Below are 26,651 nucleotides of genomic sequence, written 5' to 3' on the forward strand. Positions count from 1 at the left end.
CCGGCCCCTCGCTCGTCTGGCCGGCAGGGCATTAATCCCGCCGGAGGGAGGGGCGGCGGCGGCCAATGAGGCGGGGCCGCCGAGTTTCGGTCGATACCGCGCGACGGGCCGGAGCGGAGGGCCCGGGGCAGCCGGGTTAATGTTTGCCGGGCGGACGCGCTCCCCGGGCCGCGGGCACCCCTCGCCGGTCCGCGGGGCTGGCGTCCAGCGGGAGAGACAAAAGTCGCAAGAGAGGGGAATAACGAACTGAGTTTGTGTCACGGTTTTGGTGAACTTTTCGAGCCGACTTGTATTTGAGTAAAATTTCAGCTCCTTGGGAAAGGAGAGGCAGGTGTGTTCCCCGGAAAGACGAGGTCTGAAGCGCCCGCCCCGCCCCCACCCGGGACGTTTGTCGTGCTAATGATGGGTTCTTTGGTGTGTAAATGTTAATTGTCTCTGCGGTTACTTGAATTCTACCTAAGAGCGAGACCCGAGTCTTAAAACGTTTGACAATATTTTAGACTGGTATTAAAAGTTTTTAAAGAATTACGGGGAAAATTCCCATAACCGTGTACATTTCTAATGTAACCCACAACTGCATTAACTCAGTTTCTAACATAACCCGTTGCTGAGCTCTAGTTAACCTTGTTGGATTATTTGTGCATGTAAGATAGTGTGCAGGTTTTGGAAAATAGGCTAACTTCATTCGAAAGCGATATGCGTAACTGCTGTTGAGTTACTCGCTTGCATTTTCTTTATTGGGATTGCTGGGACAAAATATAGTGGTACCTTCATGGCATTTGCTGTATGTTGCTTTATCAAAAAGCAGTTACCATATTGTGGCCACCAGTCATGTAAGAGTATACATATTTCCTGAGTAACTTTTGGGTTTTGGATACTTCTTTTAACCAACTTCTGTTAGGATTGCTTAAATTTGCATTTTATGATTCCAAAGGAAATCCTTCTAGTTAGGAACTAGAGTAGAAACAGCTGCTTTTTGGAAGCCACATAAACCTACCATCCAAAAATTCCACTGTCATTCTAGTGTGTCAGGCGAGTTTTTTATTGAGTGCCTGATATGCGGGTTGTTAAGCCAGCTGTTGGGCCAAAGTAGTGAACAAGCCAGACGAAGTCTTTGTCCTTGAGTGAATGGGGGAAGTAGCCAGTAAAAAAAAAAAAATTAACGGGTATTTAATTACAATTTCTTTATTATGAAGAAAAGACTAAGAGGACTAAAAGGCACATCGAATTTAGACTCACAAGTCTCAGATTGTTTTTCTGAGACTAAGACATTTCGACTATAAGTCTGAAGTTAGTCCAGTGAAGTGGGAGTGGGTGGAAGAGAGGGGAAGTGGAAAAAGAACATTCCAGAAAGGTGGAACAGCTAATGAAAAATGGTCCAGAATTAAGAAGACTCTTGGGCCGAGCAGAAAGAGTACCAGAGCAGAGCAAACAGTAGGGAGTAGGTTGACAGATGGGTCAGGCAAGTAGGAGGAGCTGCATCTAGGACCAGGGCCATTAAAGATTTTAGAATAGGGGTCAGATTTGTGGTTGCCAAAAATCCAGTGGCTGCGACATGAAGAGCGGAATTGGGAGAGTGCAGGTGGGAAGGGAAGAGTGAGTATGAGAAAACTTTTTTCACAGTCATAAAAAAAAAAACCCACAACTTTTAATGACCCATTCATATATTATTGTGGTTTTTTCCATTAAAAAAAAATAGATGGCGTCTTGCTGTGTTGCCCACGCAGGTCTTGAACTCTTGGCCTCCAACAGTCGTCCTGACTTAGCCTCCCAGAGTGCCAGGATTGCAGATGTGAGCCACTGTACCCGGCCGTATATTCTTGCTGTGACCTCTGACATGTCCCTCTTCAGAGAGAATCTCACTTAACTGTTTACGAGTGTGTCTGTTTAGCGTCTGTGTGTGTGTGTGTGTGTGTGCATGGATCCCACCTCAGTGTAGGAAAAATTCTCTTCAGTGTCTGTGATTTGATTTTTCACTTAGAAATGTTGTCATATCTAAGTCAAGTATTTATTTAAAACAACTGTGTTATGGCTGGGCTTGGTGCCTCATGCCTATAATCCCAGCACTTTGGGAGGCTGAGGTGGGAGGATTCCCTGAGGCCAGGAGTTTGAGACAAACCTGGCTAAGTAGCAGTACCCTGTCTCTACAAAAAATAACTTAAAAAACCATTAGCTGGGTGGGTGGCATGTGCTTGGAGCCCTAGGTGGGAGAATCCCTTGAGCATGGTAGATGAAGGCCCTGGTGAGCCTTGGATGCTAGAGTGAGACCGTCTCTAAAATAAATAAATAAATACATAAATAAAAATAAAACAACTGTATTGTATGCCGTTGTGTGTACCATAACTTGTTTAACTGTTTGCACATTGATGAACATATTTAAAATTTTCTTAAATCAGTTATGCCCCAAAAAATCCTGTTACTGCAACTTAAAGCACAGGTGTGATTTTTTTTCTTTAGGTTATCCTTCCAAGAAATAGAACTGTTGAGTAAGGAGTATGCATGTTAAAATTTTTAATATTGGCCCAGTGAGGTGGCTCACGCCTGTAATCCCAGCACTTTGGGAGGCCGAGGCAGGTGGATCACCTGAGGTCAGGAGTTTGAGACCAGTCTGGCCAACATGGTGAAACCCAGTATCTACTAAAAGTACAAGAATTAGCTGGGCGTGGTGGCTGGTGCCTGTAATCCCTGCTCCTCGGGAGACCAAGGCAAGAGAATCGCTTGAACCCGGCAGGTGGAGGTTGCAGTGAGCCAAGATCGTACCATTACACTCCAACCTGGGGAACAAGAGTGAGACTGTCTCAAAAAAAAAAAAATTTTTTTTTTAAAATATTAATAGCATGGGCAAATCTCCCTCCAAAAAAGCCCAATGTATGAGGATTATTTTTTTCTCACATTCTTTTTAACATTATCTTGAGTCTTTAAATGACAGACAGTATCTTATTTTTTTTATTTGGATTTTCTTGGATACTGTTAAAGTTAAAGGTGTTTGTTTTTGTGAACATCTTTCAAATGATCTTTTAGGAGTTTTTCATATCATGCTTTTTTTTCTTTTTTTGATACAGAGTCTCACTCTCAGGTTGGAGTGCAGTGGTAGGATATCATAAAATGTTTCTTGGGAGATATTGGTGGAGTTAAAAGGAATATGTAGGGATTCTGTGACACAGGATTTTAGAAAGCTGGGATAACAAGTACCGTCTTAGACAGCTGAAATGAGACTGGATAGCAAATTCCAAAGGGAGAAATATCTGGAGAGAGAGTGGGACCAGGTATTATATGTGAGTGTTTGGCACACTGGAAAGTTATCTGACTAAAATTTTAGTTATCTCCTTGGGATTCGTTTACCTAATGACACAAGAGTATACTTGTGTAAAAATGTGTAGGTTAGTCTTCGGTGTATAGACATTTTAATATGGTAGTATCTTAAAAATTGGATTTTATCAGGTTTATGAATAAATCTAGTTGAAAAAGTCATTTAATCTGAAGGCTTCTCTTGAAAAACAGCATTCTTCTGAATTCTTCTGCTCCCTCTCCCAAGGCAATCATTTTCACATTTTAAATCAAATGCTCTTACTGCTAGTTCTTGATTTTTTAATTTTAATGATGACCTGTTGGCCTGCTGTTACGCATGATGAGGAATTAACTCTTTCCATATCTGTATCCCCTACCTCTTATTATGTACACCCTCTCTGTTGTAGTTATTGTTTGCTCAATATTTAGTATTTGACATTTAAATCATTAGCAGCTGAGTCATCTAGTGTATTGTGATTTCCTTTTCTGCACAGCTTCTTGTTTCTTTTGGAATTAATAGTCTTTTTGGCTTACTTGTTGGCTTATGTGTACTTAAACTCTCTTTGTTGTGCAAATGAAACACATTAGGGTAGCAAAGTGACTTTGATTTTGTGTTTCCATTTAGTGTGCTATGTTTTAAAACCCGTTTTAACTGTTTTGATTAACATTAATGTTCTTTATAGAGATAAGGAAAAGGTAGCGTTAAAGTACTTTGACATTAAAAGGTTTATGTTAAGTAGTTATTTAAAATCTGTGTGTAACAATATTTGACAAAACTTAGGAAATTTGAATTATATTTGTATTTTAGCTGAAATTGGTGATTGTTTTTATATTTTTATTATGAATGCTCAGAAAAGAAATGGAACTTCTCAGGACTTTTTTTTTTTTTTGAGACAGTCTTGCTCTGCCACCCAGGCTGGAGTACAGTTGGCGCTATTTCAGCTCACTGCAAGCTCCGCCTCCCGGGTTCACGCCGTTCTCCTACCTCAGCCTCCCGTGTAGCTGGGACTAAAGGCGCCCCCCACTGCGCCTGGCTAATTTTTTGTATTTTTAGTAGAGATGGGGTTTCGCTGTGTTAGCCAGGATAGTCTCGATCTCCTGACCTCGTGATCCACCCACCTTGGCCTCCCAAAGTGCTGGGATTACAGGCGTGAGCCGTCACGCCCAGCCACTCCTCAGGATTTTTATGATCATCAAAGGCTACCTTAGTGTCTGACATCATCTTAGGGTATACAAGATGTTGTACATATAATTTATCATTTTAGAAGACCTGATGAACTTCATGAATGTTTGCCTTCTCCTGCCAAATCAGTTCCTGATAAAATGATCCAGTAAATTTAGAAAGCTCCAAACAAACTATGGCTATGTCTTACACATACAAGTCTTTTAAAACTTTGAATTAAAGTAACCAACTTTTAAATTAATTAACTTTTAATTGACAAAATTGTGTATATTGTGTATAATATCTCTTGAAATATTTATTAAAAGTAGCCAGTTTTAATGATTTTTTTCAGATTTACTTGACCAGGAGCCCTTTTTATTTTTTGTTTTATTTACTGATTTTTTGAGACAGGGTCTTGCTCTGTTGCCCGAACTAGAAGGCAGTGGTGCAATCCCAGCTCACTGCAGCTTTCACTGCCTGGGGTCAAGTGATCCTTCTGCCTCATAGCCCCTCAAGTAGCTGGGACCACAGGTATGCACCACCACACTTGGGTCATTTTATTTTTAGTAGTGATTAGGTCTCACTGTGTTGCCCAGGCTGGTCTTGAACTCCTGGACTCTAGTAGTCCTGCTGCCTGGGCCTCCAAAAACGTTGGGATTGCAGGCGTGCGTCACTGCACCCAGCCCAGGAGTCCTTTTTAGTAGCATTTCTACTAATGTGCACAGGACTTGACTAAATAATGCCATTTGACTGACTACAAGTTGTGGAGAACCTCATTTTTTTCCTGATGGCATCTTTTTCTGTCTGCTTTTGTAGTGACAAAAATGCTGAGTTTCTTCCGTAGAACACTGGGGCGTCGGTCTATGCGTAAACATGCAGAAAAGGAGCGGCTCCGAGAAGCACAACGCGCAGCCACACATATTCCTGCAGCTGGAGATTCTAAGTCCATCATCACGTGTCGGGTGTCCCTGCTGGATGGTACTGATGTTAGTGTGGACTTGCCAGTAAGTAGGTCTTGCCGAGCTCCAAATTCTGTTTGCAATTACTGTCTTTGTTTGTTTGTTTGTTTAAAAGCTTTGTATTGATAACTTCTGGATGGAAATCGGTAAAGGTACTATGGGTTAATACAGATCAGGCACTGTAACATTCGGGTACACGGATCAGATAACTGTAGACCAAAAGTACTTGGATTGATGGTATTTCTCTTTGGAATTAGTGGCAATTACTTGAAACATTTAAATGATAGGGCGGTTATTGGCATGAGTCCCTTTTGTGTGTGTTTATGTGTGTTCTTTATGATGGCTCACGTAATGTAGTCTAGTGGATTTCTCACAATCCTTGTTGAACAATTATTAAAACATTGTGACTCTTTGAGAATAACAACACTTCCATGTGTACTGTAGGACTTTTAGTTTTCTGCGCACTTCTGTATTTTTTAAAACTCTCCTTACTTTCTTCAAAATAAGTATTTCCCCACAATTTGGTTTACTTGCAGACATTAATTAGGTGAAGTGAGAAAAAGGACTTTCTTCATACCCCTCAGCTCTGACTGTCTTTCTCTTTGCTCCCGAAGTATTTTGCATCGTAGGTTTTTCATACATTGTAGTCTTTATCTCAAGACAGCCTATTGTAATTATATTTGCATTTTGGATAGGTGTTTTTTTTTGCAGAAATGCATAATCATAACTCCGTTTGAAACAATCCGACATGTTTGAAAGGGGTTAGCTTATTTTTTTACAGACCTTTTTGGGTGGAGGAGGGGAAGAAAAGGTTACCTTTTTGGTTTTGGGCAGTTGAATATTTTTCTGAGCTGCTTACTAATACCACATATCTTTCCCACGTCTTTGTTCTGCATTCAAAGACTTACCGTAAATTATGTCATTTGATATGAGCTTCGTAGGATGTTCCTTGATGTTTTTCCTCCCGACAAACTCTTTAGTACACCTTCATTTACCCAAAATTCAATTTAAAAAGTCTCTTTGGGCAAAGTGATCTACTCACTAACTGAGAGTATAAGGAATTGGAGAGTTTAAATAGATGTTCTGATTATCTTAATAATTTGGAATGTATTAGATACGTACATTATACATTTTAAAATGTTAAAGTATAGAATTAAAGAGGATTTCTTGAAGTGTTTTGAAGTCATCATTACGTGTATTTGTTATCTTTGTCTATAATAATGTATATTTTTAGGGTTTTTGATTCTGGACAACTTGAAAGCATATAAATTTTCTTCCTGTAAGTACTTCTTGAGGGTTTATCAGACATTCCAACATGAGCTATTTTGTGAGGATAGTTTTCGTACTCATTTCTTATTTGATAAGAATCTTAAGAGTTTTGTGTACTATTTCATTAAAATATCATGAGATATGTGGTGAAAAGCCTGAGATTGCTGTGTAAGAGACTGGAAAGAAGTTTCTTATTACCTAATGTTTGAAGTATGAAGTCTCAGGGTTGTTGATGGATAAGCTGATAGTAGGAGAGTAGAATTTGTAAAAAAAACTTTTTAAAAAGGCAGTGCAGTATGGAGGAGAAACAACACTAGTTTTTAAAGTAGTGAAACAGATGGCTGGTTACTGATCTGGAATGGTTTCCTAAACTTTGTATGCTTAGCTGGGTGTATGTGATGCTTGATCAAGTATATAAGCTAACTGGTCTCTCATGGGGACAATTGTAGTGAAACAGCTGGAGTTATAGATTGGACTTTTTGTGAGACAAGAACAGTTATCGGCAGGTGCAGTGGTTTATGCGTGTAATCCCAGCACTTTGGGAGGCTGAGGCAGTCAGACCCCTTGAGGCCAGGAGTTCAAGACCAGCCTGGCCAACATGGTGAAACCCCATCTCTACTAAAAATACAAAAATTAACCAGGCGTGGTGGCATGCACCTGTAGTCCCAGCTACTCAGGAGGCTGAGGCAGGAGAATCACTTGAACCCGGGAGGCAGAGATTGCAGTGAGCTGAGATCGCACCACTGCACTCCAGCCTGGGTGACAGAGCAAGACTCTGTCTCAAAAAAAAAAAAAAGAAAAAAAAAAAAACAATTGGGCCAGCCAGTGGCTCACGCCGGTAATCCCAGCACTTTGGGAGGCTGAGGTGGGCGGATCACGAGGTCAGGAGTTTGAGACCAGCCTGGCCAACACAGTGAAACCCCGTCTCTACTAAAAATACAGAATAGCTGGGCGTGGTGGCGGGTGCCTGTAATCCCAGCTACTTGGGAGGCTGAGGCAGGAGAATTGCTTGAACCCGGAAGGCAGAGGTTGCAGTGAGCCGAATTTGCGCCACTGTACTCCAACCTGAACAACAGTGCAAGACTCCGTCTCAAAAAAAAAGGAACAACTGTCTTTCCAGTTCTGTAGGTGAAATCATACTTATTAACATTACTCTAGGTACATGCATGGATATAAAGTGGTCATTGGCCTGTTTTACTAAGTTGTCGCTAAAGGAAAAAATAGGCCAGAAGAATAATAATTTCTAAAAAAGAAAAAATGCTTTCCCCTTTTCAGATTTATTTTCTCAACCAGTCTGCTGTGATTGTGGAAGAAGATTTAGAATTATTTTAGAAATTGGATGAAGCACATACTCATTTCCCATTAGGATAAGGGTCACTAGTGATTATAGCTAACGATCTTCTTCCTTTAAAAAAAAAAAAATTAAATAGAGTGAGAAGGCCTTTCATTGAATGACAAAGGTATCAGGTAGAAATTTCTATCTAATTTTTAAGCTTTTTCTTTGAAAATACTACAGTAAGCTTGTTTAAGAGCTTAGTATTAGTTAATTGCTTGTAACGTAAAATCCTTCTAAGTTTTAAATTAGGAAATGTTTGGCCAATTAACCAATAGATAATTTTTTTCCTTTTTTTAAATTATATTTTAAGTTCTGGGATACATGTGCAGAATGTGCAGGTTTGTTACATAGGTATACACGTGCCATGGTGGTTTGCTGCACCCATCAACCTGTCATCTACGTTAGGTATTTCTCCTAATGCTATCCCTCCCCTAACCCCCCAACCTCGGACAGGCCTCAGTGCATGATGTTCCCCTCCCTGTGTCTATGTGTTCTCATTGTTCAACTCCCACTTATGAGTGAGAACATGTGGTGTTTGGTTTTCTGTTCCTGTGTTAGTTTGCTGAGAATGATGGTTTCCAGCTTCATCTATGTCCCTGCAAAGGACATGAACTCATCCTTTTCATGGCTGCATAGTATTCCATGGGGTTTTTGTGCCACATTTTTATCCAGTCTATTATTGATGGGCTTTTGGGTTATTTGGGTTGGTTCCAAGTCTTTGCTATTGTGAATAGTGCTGCAGTAAACATACGTGTGCATGTGTCTTTACAGTAGAATGATTTATAATTCTTTGGGATATACACTCAGTAGTGGGATTGCTGGGTCAAAAGATATTTCTGGTTCTAGATCCTTGAGGAATCGCTACGCTGTCTTCCACAATGGTTGAACTAATTTACACTCCCACCAACAGTGTAAAAGCATTCCTATTTCTCCACATCCTCTCCAGCATCTGTTGTTTCCTGACTTTTTATTGATGACCATTCTAACTGACGTGAGATGGTATCTGATTGTGGTTTTGATTTGCATTTCTCTGATGACCAGTGATGATGAGCCTTTTTCATATGTTTGTTGGCTGCATAAATACCTTCTTTTGAGAAGTGTCTGTTCATATGCTTTGCTCACTTTTTGGTGGAATTGTTTGTTTTTTTCTTGTAAATTTAAGTTTCTTGTAGATTCTGGGTGTTAGCCCTTTGTCAGATGGATAGATTGCAAAATCTTTCTCCCAATCTGTAGGTTGCCTGTTCACTCTGATGATATTTTCTTTTGCTGTGCAGAAGCTTTTTAGTTTAATTAGATCCCATTTGTCAGTTTTGGCTTTTGTGGCCATTGCTTTTGGTGTTTTAGTCATGAAGTCTTTGCCCATGCCTATGTCCTGAATGGTATTGCCTAGGTTTTCTTCTAGGGTTTTTATGGTTTTAGGTTTTATGTTTAAGTCTTTAATCCATCTTGAGTTAATTTTTGTATAAGATTGTTAAGGAGGGGGTCCAGTTTTAGGTTTCTGCATATGGCTAGCCAGTTTTCTCAATACCATTTATTAAATAGGGAATCCTTTCCCCATTGCTTGTTTTTGTCAGGTTTGTCAAAGATCAGATGGTTGTAGATGTGTGGCATTATTTCTGAGGCCTCTGTTCTTTTCCATTGGTCTGTATATCTGTTTTGGTACCAGTACCATGCTGTTTTGGTTACTGTAGCCTTGTAGTCTAGTTTGAAGTTAGGTAGCGTGATGCCTCCAGCTATGTTCTTTTGCTTAGGATTGTCTTGGCTATATGGGCTCTTTTTTTGGTTCCATATGAAATTTAAAGTAGTTTTTTCTAATTCTGTGAAGAAAGTCTGTGGTAGTTTGATGGGGATAGCATTGAATGTATGAATTACTGTGGGCAATACTGCCATTTTCACGATACTGATTCTTCCTATCCATGAGCATGGAATGTTTTAACATTTGTTTGTGTCCTCTTTTATTTCCTTGAGCAGTGGTTTGTAGTTCTCCTTGAAGAGGTCTTTCATATCTCTTGTGAGTTGTAATCATGTCATCTGCAGAGACAATTTTACTTCCTCTATTCCTATTTGAATACCCTTGATTTCTTTCTCTTGCCTGATTGCCCTGGCCAGAACTTCCAATACTATGTTGAATAGGAGTGGTGAGAGAGGGCATCTTTGTCTTGTGCCAGTTTTCAAAGGGAATGCTTCCAGCTTTTGCCCATCCGGTATGATGTTGGCTGTGGGTTTGTCGTAAAAAGCTCTTAAATTATTTTGAGATACGTTCCATCAATACCTAGTTTATTGAGTGTTTTCAGCATGAAGACGTGTTGAATTTTGTCGAAGGCCTTTTCTGCATCTATTAAGATAATCATGTGGTTTTGTTTTGTTTTTTGTTTTTTTGAGATGGAGTCTTGCTCTGTCGCCCAGGCTGGAGTGCAGTGGCGTGATCCTAGCTCACTGCAAGCTCCGCCTCCTGGGTTCACGCCATTCTCCTGCCTCAGCCTCCTGAGTAGCTGGGACTACAGGCACCCGCCACCTCGCCCGGCTAATTTTGATTTTTATTTTTAGTACAGATGGAGTTTCACTGTGTTAGCCAGGATGGTCTCAATCTCGACCTCGTGGTCTGCCCGCCTTGTCCTCCCAAAGTACTGGGATTACAGGCGTGAGCCTCCGCGCCTGGCCAATCATGTGGTTTTTGTCATTGATTCGGTTTAGGTTATGGATTACGTTTATGGATTTGTGTATGTTGAACCAGCCTTGCATCCCAGGTATGAGGCCGACTTGATCATGGTGGATGAGGTTTTTGAAGTGNCTTTTGCCCATCCGGTATGATGTTGGCTGTGGGTTTGTCGTAAAAGCTCTTAAATTATTTTGAGATACGTTCCATCAATACCTAGTTTATTGAGTGTTTTCAGCATGAAGACGTGTTGAATTTTGTCGAAGGCCTTTTCTGCATCTATTAAGATAATCATGTGGTTTTGTTTTGTTTTTTGTTTTTTTGAGATGGAGTCTTGCTCTGTCGCCCAGGCTGGAGTGCAGTGGCGTGATCCTAGCTCACTGCAAGCTCCGCCTCCTGGGTTCACGCCATTCTCCTGCCTCAGCCTCCTGAGTAGCTGGGACTACAGGCACCCGCCACCTCGCCCGGCTAATTTTGATTTTATTTTAGTACAGATGGAGTTTCACTGTGTTAGCCAGGATGGTCTCAATCTCGACCTCGTGGTCTGCCCGCCTTGTCCTCCCAAAGTACTGGGATTACAGGCGTGAGCCTCCGCGCCTGGCCAATCATGTGGTTTTGTCATTGATTCGGTTTAGGTTATGGATTACGTTTATGGATTTGTGTATGTTGAACCAGCCTTGCATCCCAGGTATGAGGCCGACTTGATCATGGTGGATGAGGTTTTTGAAGTGCTGCTGGATTCAATTTGCCAGTATTTTATTGAGGATTTTTGCATTGATGTTCATCAGGGATATTGGCCTGAAACTTTCTTTTTTTATTGTATCTCTGCCAAGTTTTGGCATCAGGATAATGCTGGCCTTATAATAAAATGAGTGGGGGGGGGGTCCCTCCTTTTCTGTTATTTGGAATAGCTTCAGAAGGAATGGTACCAGCTCCTCCTTGTACCTCTGGTAGAATTCAGCTGTGAATCCATCTGGTCCTGGGGTTTTTTGATTGGTAGGCTATTAATTGCTGCCTCAATTTCAGAACTTGTTGGTCTCTTCAGGGATTTGACTTTTTCCTGGTTTAGTCTTGGGAGGATGTATGTGTCCAGGAATTTATCAATTTCTTCTAGATTTTGTAGTTGATTTGCTTAGAGGTGTTCATAGTATTCTCTGATGGTAGTTTCTGTTTCTGTGGGATCAGTGGTGATATTCTGTTGATTATTTTTCATTGTGTCTATTTGATTCTTTTTTTTTCTTGCTTTCCATTTGCTTGGTAAATGTTCCTTCATCCCTTTATTTTGAGCCTGTGTGTGTCTTTGCAGGTGAGATGGTTCTCCTGAATACAGCACACTGATTGGTCTTGACTCTTTATCCAATTTGCCAGTCTGTGTCTTTTAATTGGGGTATTTAGCCCATTTACCTTTAAGGGTAATAGATAACAATTTTTATATACCTGTTTTACTGATATAGATGCTAAAGGCTTTAAGTTATATAAGACCGTGTATAGTTATACTTTTAAATACATGAAAACCATCCCATGTTCTTGAATTTGAAGACTTAATGTTGGTAGGATGGCAGTACACCTCACATTGATTTACGAATTCAGTGCAGTCCCCATGAGAATTCCAGCTGACCTGGTTGTAGAAATTTACAAATTGATTCTAAAATTCTTAAGGTATTGTAAGGAACTCTTAATAGCTAGAACAATATTGAAAAACAATAATTAGGAGGACACATACTTCCAATTCTAAGACTGACTACAAAGCAACAATAAGTTGGTGTGCTGCTGGCACAAGGATAGACACATAGGTCTGTGGAACAGAATAGAGAACCCAGAAATAAACCCATGCAGTCATGGGTCAGGTGATTTTTGACAAAGATGCCAAGACCATTTAATGGGGGAAAGAATAGTCTTTTAACAAATTGTACTTGGGGAGATGGGATTGCCATATGCCAAGGAATGAAGTTGGGCTCTCACAGTGTATACAAAAATTAACTCAGAATAAAGACCTAAAAGTATGAGCTAAAACTATAAATCCTTAGAAAAAAATAGGCGTAATTTTTGGTATTTTTCATTGATATATCGTAGTTGTACATATTTTGGGAGTATGTAGTGCTGTTTTGATACATGTATATAGTGTGTAAATGATCAAATCAGGGTACATGAGATATCCATCACCTCAAACATTTAGGAGTGAATCTTTAGATCTTGGATTTGGTACCACTTTCTTTTTTTTTTTCTGATACGGAGTCTTGCTCTGTTGCCCAGGCTGGGGTGCAATGATGCAATCTCAGCTTACTGCAATCTCTGCCTCCTGGGTTCAAGCAGGTTTCCTGCCTCAGCCTCCTGAGTAGCTGGGATTACAGGTGCCTGCCACCACACCTGGCTAATTTTTTGTATTTTTAGTAGAGGTGGGGTTTCACCATGTTTACCAGGCTAGTCTTGAACTCCTAACTTCAAGTGGTCCGCCCGCCTTGGCCTCCCAAAGTGTTGGGGTTACAGGCGTGAGCCACTGCACCCAGCCTGGCACCACTTTCTTGTATATGACGTAAAAAGCATGAGCAACTGAAGAAAAAGTAAATAAATTGGACTTCATCAAAATGAAAAATTTTTCATTTAGCCTTCAAAGGAGACCATCAAATAAGCTACAAGACTGTCACACAGAATAAGAGAAAGTATTTGCAAATTACATATCTGATAAGGAATTTGTATCTAGGGTATATAAAGAACACCCAATTTAAAAATGGGGAAAGGATCTCAATCAACATTTCTCCAAATAGGTTATATAAATGGCCAGCAAGTGCATGAAAAGAAGCTCGACGTCGTAAGTCATCATAGAAATGCAAAATAAAACCACAGTGAGATACAGCTTTCTAGCTACTAAGAAGGCTGAAATAAATTCGTATAGTATTGAATGTTGGTGGGGATATGGCACATCAGCACTCTCAGACACTGCTGGTGGGAATGTCAGATGCTTTGAATAACAGTGTGGCAGTTACTCAGATATTACCACATGACACAACAGTTACATTCCTAGGTGTATCTCCAAGAGAATGGAAAACATGTTGCACAAAAGCTTGTAATGGATGTTCATATCAGCATTATTCATAATAGTTAAAAAGTAGAAACAACCTGGATGCTCGTCAGTAGGTAAATGGATAAATAAAATGTGTAATATCCATATAAGGGGATGTTATTTAGCCATAAAGGAAATGAAGTGTACTGCTAAAACATAGATGAATTTTGAAAACATTATTCTGTTAAAAGAAGCCAGTGGCAAAAGACCATGTGATCCCATTCGTGTGAAATTCTAGAATAGGGAAATCTGTAAGGGAAAGAAAATAGATTGTGCTTGCTTAGGGCAGCGTGAGTGAGTGGGAACTGACAGGGTGGTAGGGGTTGACAGCTATAGTGTATGGATTTCTTTTTTTTAGGGATGGTGTCTTGCTACGTTGCCCAGGCTGGATTTGAACTCTTAGGCTCAAGTGATGCACCACTCACCTCAGCCCCACAAGTAGCTGGGACTACAGGCACATGCCACTGTGCCTGGCTTAGGGTTTCTTTTTGAGGTGATGAAAATGTTCTAAAATTGATTTTTGTGATGGTTGTATATATCTGTGAATATACTAAAATCCGTTGCTCTGTTTACTTGTAGTGGGTGAAGGTATGTGAGTTATAGCTCAATGAAGCAATTTTTTTTTAATTTTAAAAAATTTTTTCATTTTTTTGGAGACGAAGTTTCGCTCTTGTTGCCCAGGCTAGAGTGCAGTGGCGTGAACTCAGCTCACTGCAACCTCCGCCTCCTGGGTTCAAGCGATTCTGCTGCCTCAGCCTCCCGAGTCACTGGAATTACAGGCGCCCACCACCACACCCAGCTAATTTTTGTTATTTTTAGTAGAGAAAGGGTTTCACCATGTTGGACAGGCTGGTTCTGAACTCCTGCCCTCAGGTGATCCACCTGCCTCGGCCTCCCAAAGTGCTGGGATTACAGGCGTGAGCCGCCACACCCGGCCGGAAGTTATTTTTTTTAAAAAATGCATTGATTTTTGCGTATTTGTATTTTATTCCGCTTAAGATTTTTTAGTTGTAAGAAACATGACTGGGCACAGTGGTTCATGCCTGTAATCCCAGCACTTTGAGAAGCCAGGGTAGGAGGCTAGCTTGAGTCCAAGAGTTTGACTAGTCTGGGCAACACAGGGATACCCCGTGTCAACAGAAAATAAAATAAATTAGCCAGGTGTCATGCTGGACACTTGTGGCCCCAGCTATTCAGAAGGCTGGATGTGAGAGGATTGTTTGAGCCCAGGAGGTAGATGCTGCAGTGGACTATGTTCATGCCACTGCACTCCCGTGTGGGCAACAGAGATAAAAAAAAACAACAGAAGAAAGATATATAGGTTTAATTTAGACGTGATATGCTTGATTTGTTACAGAAGAAAAAATCATGCCTGGAGACTGCTATAGTAATGTAGGTACAAGATGATGAGGCTGCAGACTTCCAGTGACAGTAAGGCTGCATAGGAAAGAGTGCCTGCTTAGTACATGGATATGGTTGGTGACGGGGGGAGTGAAAACTAGTGTTTAGTACTTGCGTGTAGTGCAGGGAGGGAATAAAGATGAGGAAAATACAGTTCGAACTCTGATGGGGTGTATCAATTGTCAGATCATGAGAAGATAGTCCGCTGTCATGAAGAGAGAAAAAGGATGGAAGTGAAGCAAAGAGTTTTGGTGGGATGGTGTGTTTGAAAGCCAGATTTTAGAGGGCTAAAGGAATTATTGGAGACAGTCATATTTTTTGGACCTCTTATAGTCCCTTGCACATAGTAGGTGCTTAATATTGATTAGTTTGTGGATGTACGTGAAGGGAAAACGCAGGATTGCTATGAGATTTGGCAATAGATGGAAAGAAGCAGATAGCACGGCAGCTGGAGAATAGCTAGTTAGGGCAGATTTGGGTTTCTTTAAATGAGTAGGAAAAATGTTCCTCAGTAATTGCATTTGTTGTTGTTGTTGATTTTGAGATGGAGTCTCACTCTGTTGCTGAGGTTGGAGTGCAGTGACGTGATCTTGGCTCACTGCAACCTCTGCCTCCCCAGTTCAAGCAATTCTCCTGCCTCAGCCTTTCAAGTAGTTGGGATTATAGGTGCCCACCACTGTGCCCAGCTAATTTTTGTATTTTTAGTAAAGAGTTTTAGTATTGTATATACAATATACACATTTTGTATTTTGTATATACAATATACACATTTTGTGTTTTATATATACAATATACACATTTTGTATTTTGCATATCGGTCAGGCTGGTTTTGAGCTCCTGACCTGAAGTAATTCACCTGCCTCCACCTCCCAAAGTGCTGGGATTATAGGTAATTGGTTTTATATACATAGGTAGAGATGGGAGGAAGAACATTCTAGGAGCGATACCTTCTGCTGAGAAAGATGGAAAGGTGATGAAAAGATAATACTGAAACCACCCACCTGTTGTTGTTTTTGAGTTTTTTTCTTCAGTTTGGACTAAATCCTAAATTTTTTGTGGACTATAAGTCCCCACACTAATGCTTTCAAATTTTTAATTTTAAAACTGGAAATTGTACTGCTTATCCTAAAATTCATTGTTTAACTTATAGTACACTGTCTGTTTAAATGCTGTACTAAAACTATAGATAAAAATACTACCGCCTACATCACATACCGGGTCCTGTTGTAGGGAGTGGGGAGAGGGGAGGGATAGCATTAGGAGATATACCTAATGTAAATGACGAGTTGATGGGTGCAGCACACCAACATGGCACATGTATACATATGTAACAAACCTGCACATTGTGCACATGTGCCCTAGAACTTAAAGTATAATAATAATAAAAAAAATACTGCCGCCTTTGTTGTGCAAGTCTTGGAATCCCAGCCCTGCCTGCATGAGTACACTCAGCTGCAAAGCGGTTCCGCTTCTCTCACCTTAGAGTCAGCTCCTATTCCCACGACGCCCCCTGTCAGCAGGAAGAAGCCAGAGTGGTTGACGGCTTTTTCCAGTCTTCGCAGCCCACACCTTGAGAGCAAGGTACTAAGAAACACAAAGGGAGGGATTGAAACCGCCTTGGCAAAATTATGACTGAGGAAATGATGACAGTGAAAAAAATCAGACCTAACTGACTCCATCTTGCTTCTAACGTTTAAGCTGTCCTTGTTCATTCCTGGGCACAGGCCTAACTAACTTTGGAAAGGAATTCAGTTCATGGTTTGACTATGAAACAAAAGTGACAATAACTCTTTCCCGAAAAGACCCCCTTCTTGCCTGGGAACCAGTATGGCTTTGCAGGACTAACAAATTAGCTACAAGATTGGAAATTACAGTTTAGGGGTCATGCAGCCTCTGGCTCCAAGAGTCTGAACCTCCCCAAATTGCTCCTGAGGATAACATCACTATTGTAAAACCTAAGATCCGTGCTTGAGATATTTTGCAGACCCTGCACTGGATGGATCAGCTGACGCCACCCAGATCAGTAATCTGGCTCAACCAGTTCTGCTATCCCATCCAGGAGCAATAGACAGCAAGAAAAACTCACTTTGACCCCTATGATTCCATCTTCAACCTGACCAGTCAGCATTCGCCACTTCCCAAGCCCCGACCTGCCAAATTATCTTTATTTTATTTTATTGAGGCAGAGTCTGACTCTGTTGTCCAGGCTGGAATGCAGTAGTGCAATCTCGGCTCACTACAACTCCTGCCTCCTGGGTTCAAGTGATTCACAGGTGCATGCCACTATGCCCGGCTAATTTTTGTGTTTTTACTGGAGATGAGGTCTCACCATGTTGGCCAGGCAGGTCTTGAACTTTTGACCTCAGGTGATCTGCCTGCCTCAGCCTCCCAGAGTGCTGGGATTACAGGCATGAGGCACTGTGCCTGACCTCAAATTATGTTTATTTTATTTTATTTTATTTATTTATTTATTTATTTAGAGATGGAGTTTCGCTCTCATTGCCAAGGCTGGAGTGCAGTGGTGTAATCTCGGCTCACTGCAACCTCCGCCTCCCGGGTTCAAATGATTCTCCTGCCTCAGCCTGCTGAGTAGCTGGGATTACAGGTGTCTGCCACCATACCCAGCTAATTTTTAGTAGACACAGGGTTTCACTGTGTTGGTCAGGCTGGTCTCAAACTCCTAACCTCAGGTGATCCACCCGCCTTGGCCTCCCAAAGTGCTGGGATTGGAGGTGTGAGCCACGGCGCCTGGCCCCAGCCCCAGCCCCAAATTGTCATTAAAAGCTCTGATCCCCTAATGCTCAGACTGATTTGAGTAACAATAAAACTCCGGTCTCCTGCACAACCAGCTCTGCTTGAATTACTCTTTCTCCATTGCAATTCCTCTGTCTTGATAAATTAGTTCTGTCTAGGCAGTGGGCAAGGTGAACCCACTGGGCGGTTACAATACCTTGATGAAATTAATCATTGCAAAGAGGAGGTGAAGTGAGGGCTGGGTCTGAAAGAGGTGGTGACCTGGAATAAATTTGTTAGGTGGGGATAAAGAACATAAGTAGCAGGTACTGGTGTAGATACAGGTGACTAATGAGTTTGTAGTGGGCCAGAGCTTTGTGGGTCTGTTTTCACGTTCCTGTTTCCAGTTTGTTCATTTTCAGTAGCTACAAGGTGAGAAAAACATTTTATTTTTAATTTATGAAAATAAACAAGACATTGACCCTGTAATCAAGATCTCACATCCATATTCTACACACTCTGACCATACTGGACCTTCTTACTCTTGCCTAAACATGATAGACCCATTACAAGTCTATGTCTTTGCATAGGCTTTATACTAATTAGAATTTTAGGTACAAGATAGTACAGAGGAAGGATTTATTCTCTATGGGATTACTGAAAGGCAACACTGATGTACTGATTCTTGTGAAGCCAGAATCAAGAGTTCGTTAGAAGGGCCCGGTGTGGTAACTCACATCTGTTATCCCAGCACCTTGGAAGGTTGTGGTGAGAGGATTGCTTGAGGCCGGGAGTTTGAGACCAGCCTGGCCAATGTAGCCAGACCTCCATCTCTACCAAAAAAAAAATTTTTTTTAAGTTTATTAGAGGCATAAAGGACATTCTAAGCAGAAAGAAATGCATTTTGCAAGGGTTTATAGGCATGACTTATTGGGGAGATTATAAGCAGATAAAAATACTGAAATAGGCCAGGCGCGGTGGCTCACGCCTGTAATCCCAGCACTTTGGGAGGCTGAGGTGGGTTGATCATGAGGTCAGGAGTTCCAGACCAGCCTGGCCAACATAATGAAACTCCGTCTCTACTAAAAATAAAATATTAGCCCGGCCTGGTGGTGGGTGCCTGTAATCCCAGCTACTCAGGAGCCTGAGGCAGAAGAATCGCTTGAAACCGGAAGACTGAGGTTGCAGTGAGCCAAGGCTGTGCTACTGCACTCCAACCTGGGCAACAAGAGTGAAACTTTGTCTCAAAAACAAAAGAAAAGAAGCTGAAATGATAGAGGAGATAGGCCATGATATGTAATAATAAGCAAGAACAGCTAGGAAGGACTTTTAGGAATTTTATGCCTGGAGTTTGCACATTAATCTGTAGATGATGAGGAATGATTAAAGGATTTTAAAGAGCAGAGTGACGTTCTGTGTGGCAGTTTTAGGCAGATCACAATACTTCGGCAGCTCCTGTCACTTTGTTTTCTGACTCTTGCCTCCAGTCTTTTCTTTCCTAAATCCTTCCTTAGACTGTCAAGATTCCAGATCTTTATTTTGTTTTTAACTAGGTTAGCAGAATTCTGTTCACATTTCCAGGCCCAGTTTTGAATATAGAATCTTCTGAAGCCTTTAATACTTGAGGCAGAATGAACGACTCACCCTCATTTCTTTAGCATTTTGTTATAGGAGTAACATTCACATTTATTGTGTTTATTTGTTTGTAACTTTATTCTTAGTTAAGAATTAAATCTTAATTTAATTCTTAACTAAGAATAAAATTATAAGAACCTTGTGATTGCTTGAGGGCAAATATAAGCATATTAATCTGTATAACTAACATCTAACACATAATAGGTGTCTGTCCGGGAATTGAATATTACGTCAAAAATGTATTTTTCCTATAATGAAAATTTTCCTGTATGTACCGTTAAGTGCATAATGAAATTAAAAGCTCTGAAAATGTAGAATGGGACAGAACCAACTGATTTAGAACACGATTTCTAAGGTTGATACTAGCAGGTTGATAATTATTTCTCAAATTATGATTGAGTCAGGTATTCACTCACCCAGAATAACATTATCATGACCATGCTTTCCATCTTAGCAATGATAACATTTTATTTCTGGGTTAGAATCAGAAATCTTCCTGAAATCAACATACTGCATTTACTGCATTTACTTCTTATCTGTGACTTATTTTCATGAAATGGTATGGTTTTTTCTCAGGAAGGGTAGACTCAATGAAGTATTTAAAAAATTACATGCTATCTTTAAAGGTAAGATGTTCTGAGAAATTCTTTTTTGGGATGTCAGAATTTTGTTATTAGGTTGGTACAAAAGTAATTATGGGCCAGGCACGGTGGCTCATGCCTGTAATCCCAGCACTTTGGGAGGCCAAGGCACGCAGATCACCTGAGGTCAGGAGCTCGAGACCAGCCTAGCCAACATGATGAAACCCCATCTCTATTAAAAATACAAAATTAGCCAGGCATGGTAGCAGGCACCTGTAATCCCAGCTACTTTGGAGGCTGAGGTGGGAGGATTGCTTGAGCCCAGGAGTTTGAGACCAGTCTGGGTAACATCGTGAGAACTCTGTCTCTACAAAAAAAAAAAATGCTAGCTGTGATGGTGCGCACCTGTGGTCCCAACTACTTGGGAGGCCAAGGTGGGAGGATTGCTTGAGTCCAGGAGGTTGAGGCTGCAAAGAGCCAGGATTCCACCACTGCACTCCAGCCTGGACAACAGAGTTGTCCTGTCTGAAAAAATAAAATCATGCGTCTTTTGCTTCAGGAACCTGTAAATGTCTTGTGCTCACTATTGCTTGTCTTAGAACTAGCATCTCTTAAGAAGGAGTCAATGTATACCTTGAAAAGGTTTTTGTTCTGAGTAGGAGGCTGCCTAGTGGGCAGAAGTCCATTCTTTCTCTCCTTAGAACACAACTGTCATATTTCAAGAGTCTAGCAAGTGATGCTTTGGCAGAATAAGGAGGAGAGTTATTTTTAAAGCAGTGCTTCCCTTTGGTCTTGAAGCAAATATAGAATGTTGATGGAATATGAAATTGATTCTAGAAATATGCCTTAGAATGAAGGCAATGGAAACATTTAAGTTTGGTACCAGATAAATGAATTCAGCAGAAGACTTCTGTGGCTTTCTACTGTAGTGTAAAAATATTTTGTAGTGTAGAATAAAAATACTTGTAGTGTAGTGATTGCCATTAGCAAATTTTAGCATAATTAAATTTGTTAACTGGGCTCAGTGTGACCACACCTGTAACCCAGCACTTTGGGAGACTGAGGCAGTCAAGACCAGACTGGGCAACAGGCAAAATCCTGTTAAAAAAAAAAAAAAGAAAATGAGCGAGGTGTCGTGGTGCACACCTGTAGTCCCAGCAACTTGGGAGGCTGAGGCGAAAGGATTCCTTAAGACCTGGAGGTCAAGGCTGTGGTGAGGCGTGCATGCCACTGCACTGTAACCTGGGTGACAGAGCGAGACCCCGTCTCAAAATCAGTCAGTCAGTCAAATTGTTAGCAGTACTTTGTTGTTGTTATTATAAGCATTGTTTAAAACCAGTGGTTTTCTTTTTCATTTCCAATAATGACCTTCTCCTCCTTTTTCATTGTGTTGCTAGAGCAAATATGTTGAAATATTCAATTGGTTTGTTTTATTATGTAAACACACACATACAGTTGGAAATTTTGCATTTGTTGTAATTTCTGTCTGGGATTCATTTTCTCTAGATAATTACATAGTTGACTTATGTCACTCAGTCTCTTTTCAAATCTCCCTTATTAAATGGGCCCCATGTAAACACCATTTCCCATAGTTAACTTGTTCTGTATAACCTTTATCACTAGCTAGCATAGTATTTTCTTCCCTTGCTAGGATGTAAGCTTCTTCTAAAAAAAATTAAAAAAAAAAAATTTTTGTAGAGGTAGGGTCTTGCTGTGTTATCCAGGCCGGTCTCAGAATGCCTGGCCTTAAGTGGTCCTCCTGCCTTGGCTTCCCAAAGTGCTGGGATTATAGGCATGAGCCACCATGCCTGGCTTTTTTTTTCTTTAATTGAATGTAAGCTTGTTGAAGGCAGGGGCTTACCTGTTTTGTTTTCCTGTGTAGTTGTTTAGAACAGTGCCTGGCACATAGTAAGTGTTCTATTAATGTTTGTTCAATAAACCAAGCTCAGTGATGAGTGCCTGCAGTCCCAGCTACTCAGGAGGCTCAGGTGGGAGATTGCTTAAGGCCAGGAGTTTGAGGCTGTAGTGCACTGTGATCACACCTGTGAATAGCCACTGAATTCCAGCCTGGGCAACGTAGTGAGACCCCCATCTCTTAAAAAAATTGTTGAGTAAATCAAATTAGGAATAGTATTTGAAACAGACCTTTAGTTTTAAAACAAAGTCATCCCTGAAGGAAGTTAGGATCATTCCCAATCACACATTTTAATGAGGATTTTGCCCTGTTTGGGACAAGATATTGAAGTTAATAAGGGCTTCTAGTGTCCTCTCCTAAGATTAACCCATGAATGATCATAAAACTTAAGATAGAAAAATTAGCTCCAGGTAAGGAGTGTTGGTACTGGAGTGTGTGTGTAGTAATGGTTGCTGCAGTCTGGTTTAGAGGGGTGCTGCTGTGGCTGTGGCAGGATAATTGAGGTAAAAGGCAGTTTGGGTGGAGTCGGTCTTATCCCCCTGCTCCAAGTTTGTCTTGATAAATAGTATCTCTTTTAAGGGGTGTGATAGCAATAACTCAGACAGTGGGTGGAAGTGTCTTCAAGAATAAATCATAATAGCACTCCCTAAAAGGTTTCCCACCTCTAAAAATCCTTATCCCTAAAATTCCCTTACCTAAATTTCCTACCCCTCCACCAAACTCTTAGAGGGCAGTGAATTATTATTTTAAAATGCCTCCTTCCCAATGCTACTTTCCTTTTATCTGTGGACAGAGAATGAATTCTTAACCTGAGGGAGTTATTTGTATAATGGAAAGTGATTAACTGTGATTTTCTCCTTGTTAGGGCTCTCCTCCCTAGAGTTCTTCTGTTCCCCCAGGGGTTTCTCAGTGCTAAATGGAGCTGATACAGACTAGAGTCAGGCCTTCCTCTTGTTACACATAATCTAGAGAAAGTGACTCATGTTGCCAAATGAGTATGTCCAAAATAAAGAGACAAATGAGTGCAAGCACCTCAAAAGTCAAGTAAAAGATAATAAACTGTGTGTATGTGTGTGTTTTCTTGTTTTATGTTGTTAATATCTTTATGTATATAGTAGAAGCAAAGGCAGATGGAATAAAAAGAAAAGTCTAATACATTTTCTAAAAGATAAGGTATTAACAACATGAAACAAGAACAAAAACTGAAGAGGACCAAAGGAAAACACTAGGTATAAGGAGTATAATCTGCAGAACATATTTGATGGGGTGAAATTAAGATCAAGTCAGGTGAAGGAGAAATTAGGGAGTTGGAAGATCGTATTTAGGAATTCTTTCCATAGGCGGAAAGAAAGGATATAACAGGAACCATAAATAAAATTAAGAAATAAGTGAAATTTAAAAGTAGGAGTTCCTTTTTCCCCTAAGATCAGGAACAAGATAAAGATATCTGCTGTTGCCATTTCTGTTCAACACAGTATTGAAACTTCTGTCCAGAGAAGTTTAGCAGAAAAAAGAAATGCATCCAAGTGGGAAGGGAAGAAATAAAATTATGTCTGTTTAAGATGACATGATCTTATATGTAGAAAACCAAAGATTTTGTGGAAAAAAAATACCTTTTCGTGCTAATAAATTAACAATTATCTGAAAATAAAATTAAGAAAACAATTTCATTTATGATAGCATCTAAGAGAATAAAATGCTTAGGAATAAATTTAACCAAGGAGGCAAAAGACTTGCACTACATATAAAACACTGCTGAGAGGAATGAAAGAACACATGAATAAGTAGGAAGATACCTCACATTCAAGAATTTGGAGACTTCATCTTGTTGAGAAGACAGTACTACCCAGAGTGATCCATAGATTAAATGCAGTTCCTGTCAAAATCCCAACGATGTTATTTGAAGAAACAGAAAAACCCATTCTAAAATCCATCTGGAATCTGAAGGGAACCCAAATACAGCGAAAACAATCTTGAAAATGAAGAAGAAAGTTAGAGGACTCACAGTTCCTGATTTATTTCGGAAGTTACTATGAAACTACAGAATCAAAAACAGTGTGGGGCTGGGTGTGATGGCTCACACCTGTAATTCCAGTGTTTTGGGAGGCCGAGGCAGGAGGATTGCTTGAGACCCGGAGTTCAAGATCAGGCTGGGCAACATAGCAAGACCCCGTCTCTACAAAAGAAAAAAAAAAGTGGTGTAGTACTGACAATACAGACAGACATTGACCAATGGAATAGAATAGAGAGACTAGAAACAAACTCTTGTAAATATGGTACAATGATTTTTACAAGGGGGCCAAAACCAATCAGTGGAGAAAAGACAGTCTTTTCAACAAATGGTGATGAGAAAACTGGATACCCCCATGGAAAAGAAAGAAGTCAGACCTTTTCCTTATACCATCCACAAAAATTAATATAAAGTTGGTTCAAAGACATAGTGAGAGAGCTAAAACTAGAAAACTCTTAGAAGAAAACGGAAAAAATCTTCATGACATTAGAAATGGCAGTGATTTTGTTGGATATGATAACAGAAGCACAGGCAGCACAACAAATAAGTTGGACTTCATCAAAACTTAAAACTTTTGTGTATTAAAGGACACTGCCAAGAGAGTAAAAGGACAACCCACAGAATGTGAGAAAATGTTTGCGAATGAGATATATGATAAGAGATTAATATCCAGAATATATAAAGAACTCCTGCAACTCGGCAACAACAACAAAAAAAGCCAATTCGAAAATGGGCATAGAACTTGCACATTTCTCCAAAGAAAATATATAAATAACTAATAAGCACATTAAAATATTTTCTACATCACTAATCAGTATGGAAATTTGAGTCAGAGCCACAATAGGAGAGACTTATTCATACCCATCAAGTGGCTATTTTTAAAAAATAAAAGAGAAAGTAACAAATGTTGGCAAGGATGTGGAGAAACTGGAATTGTTATACTCTTTTAGAGGGAATGTAAAATAGTGTTGTCGCTGCAGGAAACAGTTTGACAGTTTCTCAAAAAGTTAAACATGGCTGGGTGCAGTGCCTCATGCCTGTAATCCGAGCACTTTGGGATGCTTGAGGCCAAGAGTTCGAGCCCAGCCTGGCCAACATGGCAAAACCCTATTTCTACTAAAAATACAAAAATTAGCCTGGCATGATTGTGCACCTCAGTCCCAGCTACTTGGAAGGCTGAGGCATGAGAATCGCTTGAACCCCAGGGGTGGAGATTGCAGTGAGCCTTGATCACACGTTTGCACTCCAGCCTAGGTGACAGAGTGAGACTGTATCTCAGAAAAAATAAAAAATATATAAATAGTTAAATATAGAATTAGCGTATGACCCAGCAATTTTACTCCTAGGTGTATACCAGGAAGAGTTGAAAGCAGAGACTGAAACAGATACTTACACACCAGTGTTCATGGCAGCATTATTCCAAACTGAAAAGGTGGAAAAATCCCAAATGTACATCAACACTTGAAGAAGTAAACAAAATAGTATTTACTTGCAGTGGAATATTTTTCAGCTTTAAAAAGGAATGAAATTGTGATATATTTTGCAACACGGATGAACCTTGAAAATACTATGGGTGAAACAAGCCAGAAACAAGAGGACAAATATTGTTATGATTCTGCTTATGCGATATATATGGAATAGGCAGATTCATAGAGACGGAAAGTAGGAGAGAGGGTGAGTGAAATAAGCCAGAAACAAGAGGACAAATACTGTTATGATTCTGCTTATGTGAGATACATGGGATAGGCAGATTCATAGGGATGGAAAGTATTAATGGGAGAGAGGTTACTAGGGGTAATGGTGAGGGCAAGTGGGGAATGGTTTTTTTAAATGGGTATAGTTTCTGATAGTGACAAGTTCTGGAAATGGATAGTGGTGACAGTTGTACAACATGGTGAATATTTTTAATGGCACTGAATTTTATACTTAAAAGTAGTTAAAATGGCAAATTGTGTTATACTTTAAAAAAAGTAGAAGTGAGGCTGATGTCTGTGAAGTTGGGTCAGTGTGCTGGAAATTCCCCATGTGGCTGGAGAACTTAGGCATTGAAAGTCATTTTGTGGTCAGGCACAGTGGCTTATACCTGTAATTCCAGCACTTTGGGAGGCCGAAGTTGGGCGGATCACCTGAGGTCAGGAGTTCGAGACCAGCCTGACCAACATGGAGAAATCCCATCTCTACTAAAAATACAAAATTAGCTGGGCATGGTGGCGCATGCCTGTAATCCCAGCTACTCGGGAGGCTGAGGCAGGAGAATCGCTTGAACCCGGGAAGCTGAGGTTGCAGTGAGCCGAGATCGCACCATTGTGCTCCAGCCTGGGCAACAAGAGGGAAACTCTGTCTCAAAAAAAAAAAAAAAGTAATTTTGTGAATAAGCTAGAAGAAGTTGTTTAAGAGTGGGGTATCTGACTTACTGATCTCAGGTGACATTCCAGGTGAAATCTAGATGAGGTATGTATTCCTCAGTGAATCTGAACTTGGAAGATAGAGCAAAATTCAAATGCTAGCTTTGTCATTGTTTTAAATGTAATTTTGTTATATTACTAAAGCTTTCTGAACTTTTGTCTGTGTTATGTGTTATGTAAATATATAGTTAAATGGATAAGTAATGTATGCTAAAAAAAAAAAAAAAAAAAAAAAAAAA

The 26,651-nt window shown here is 40.3% G+C and overlaps 1 protein-coding gene across 1 annotated transcript in view; it reads left to right on the forward strand.

Annotated features, from left to right (window-relative positions):
- The first annotated feature begins 1,576 nt into the window (after positions 1 to 1,576).
- The window catches only part of EPB41L5 (erythrocyte membrane protein band 4.1 like 5), a 171,459-nt gene continuing 146,384 nt past the window's right edge, over positions 1,577 to 26,651 (forward strand). Inside the window, 2 exon segments of the mRNA XM_017891982.1 lie at positions 1,577 to 1,596; positions 5,267 to 5,454. Coding sequence (XP_017747471.1) covers position 1,596; positions 5,267 to 5,454 — 189 coding nt within the window. The 5' untranslated portion in view covers positions 1,577 to 1,595.

Source organism: Rhinopithecus bieti, unplaced genomic scaffold (genome assembly GCF_001698545.2).
Source record: "Rhinopithecus bieti isolate Rb0 unplaced genomic scaffold, ASM169854v2 scaffold_19969, whole genome shotgun sequence".
NCBI lineage: Eukaryota > Metazoa > Chordata > Mammalia > Primates > Cercopithecidae > Rhinopithecus > Rhinopithecus bieti.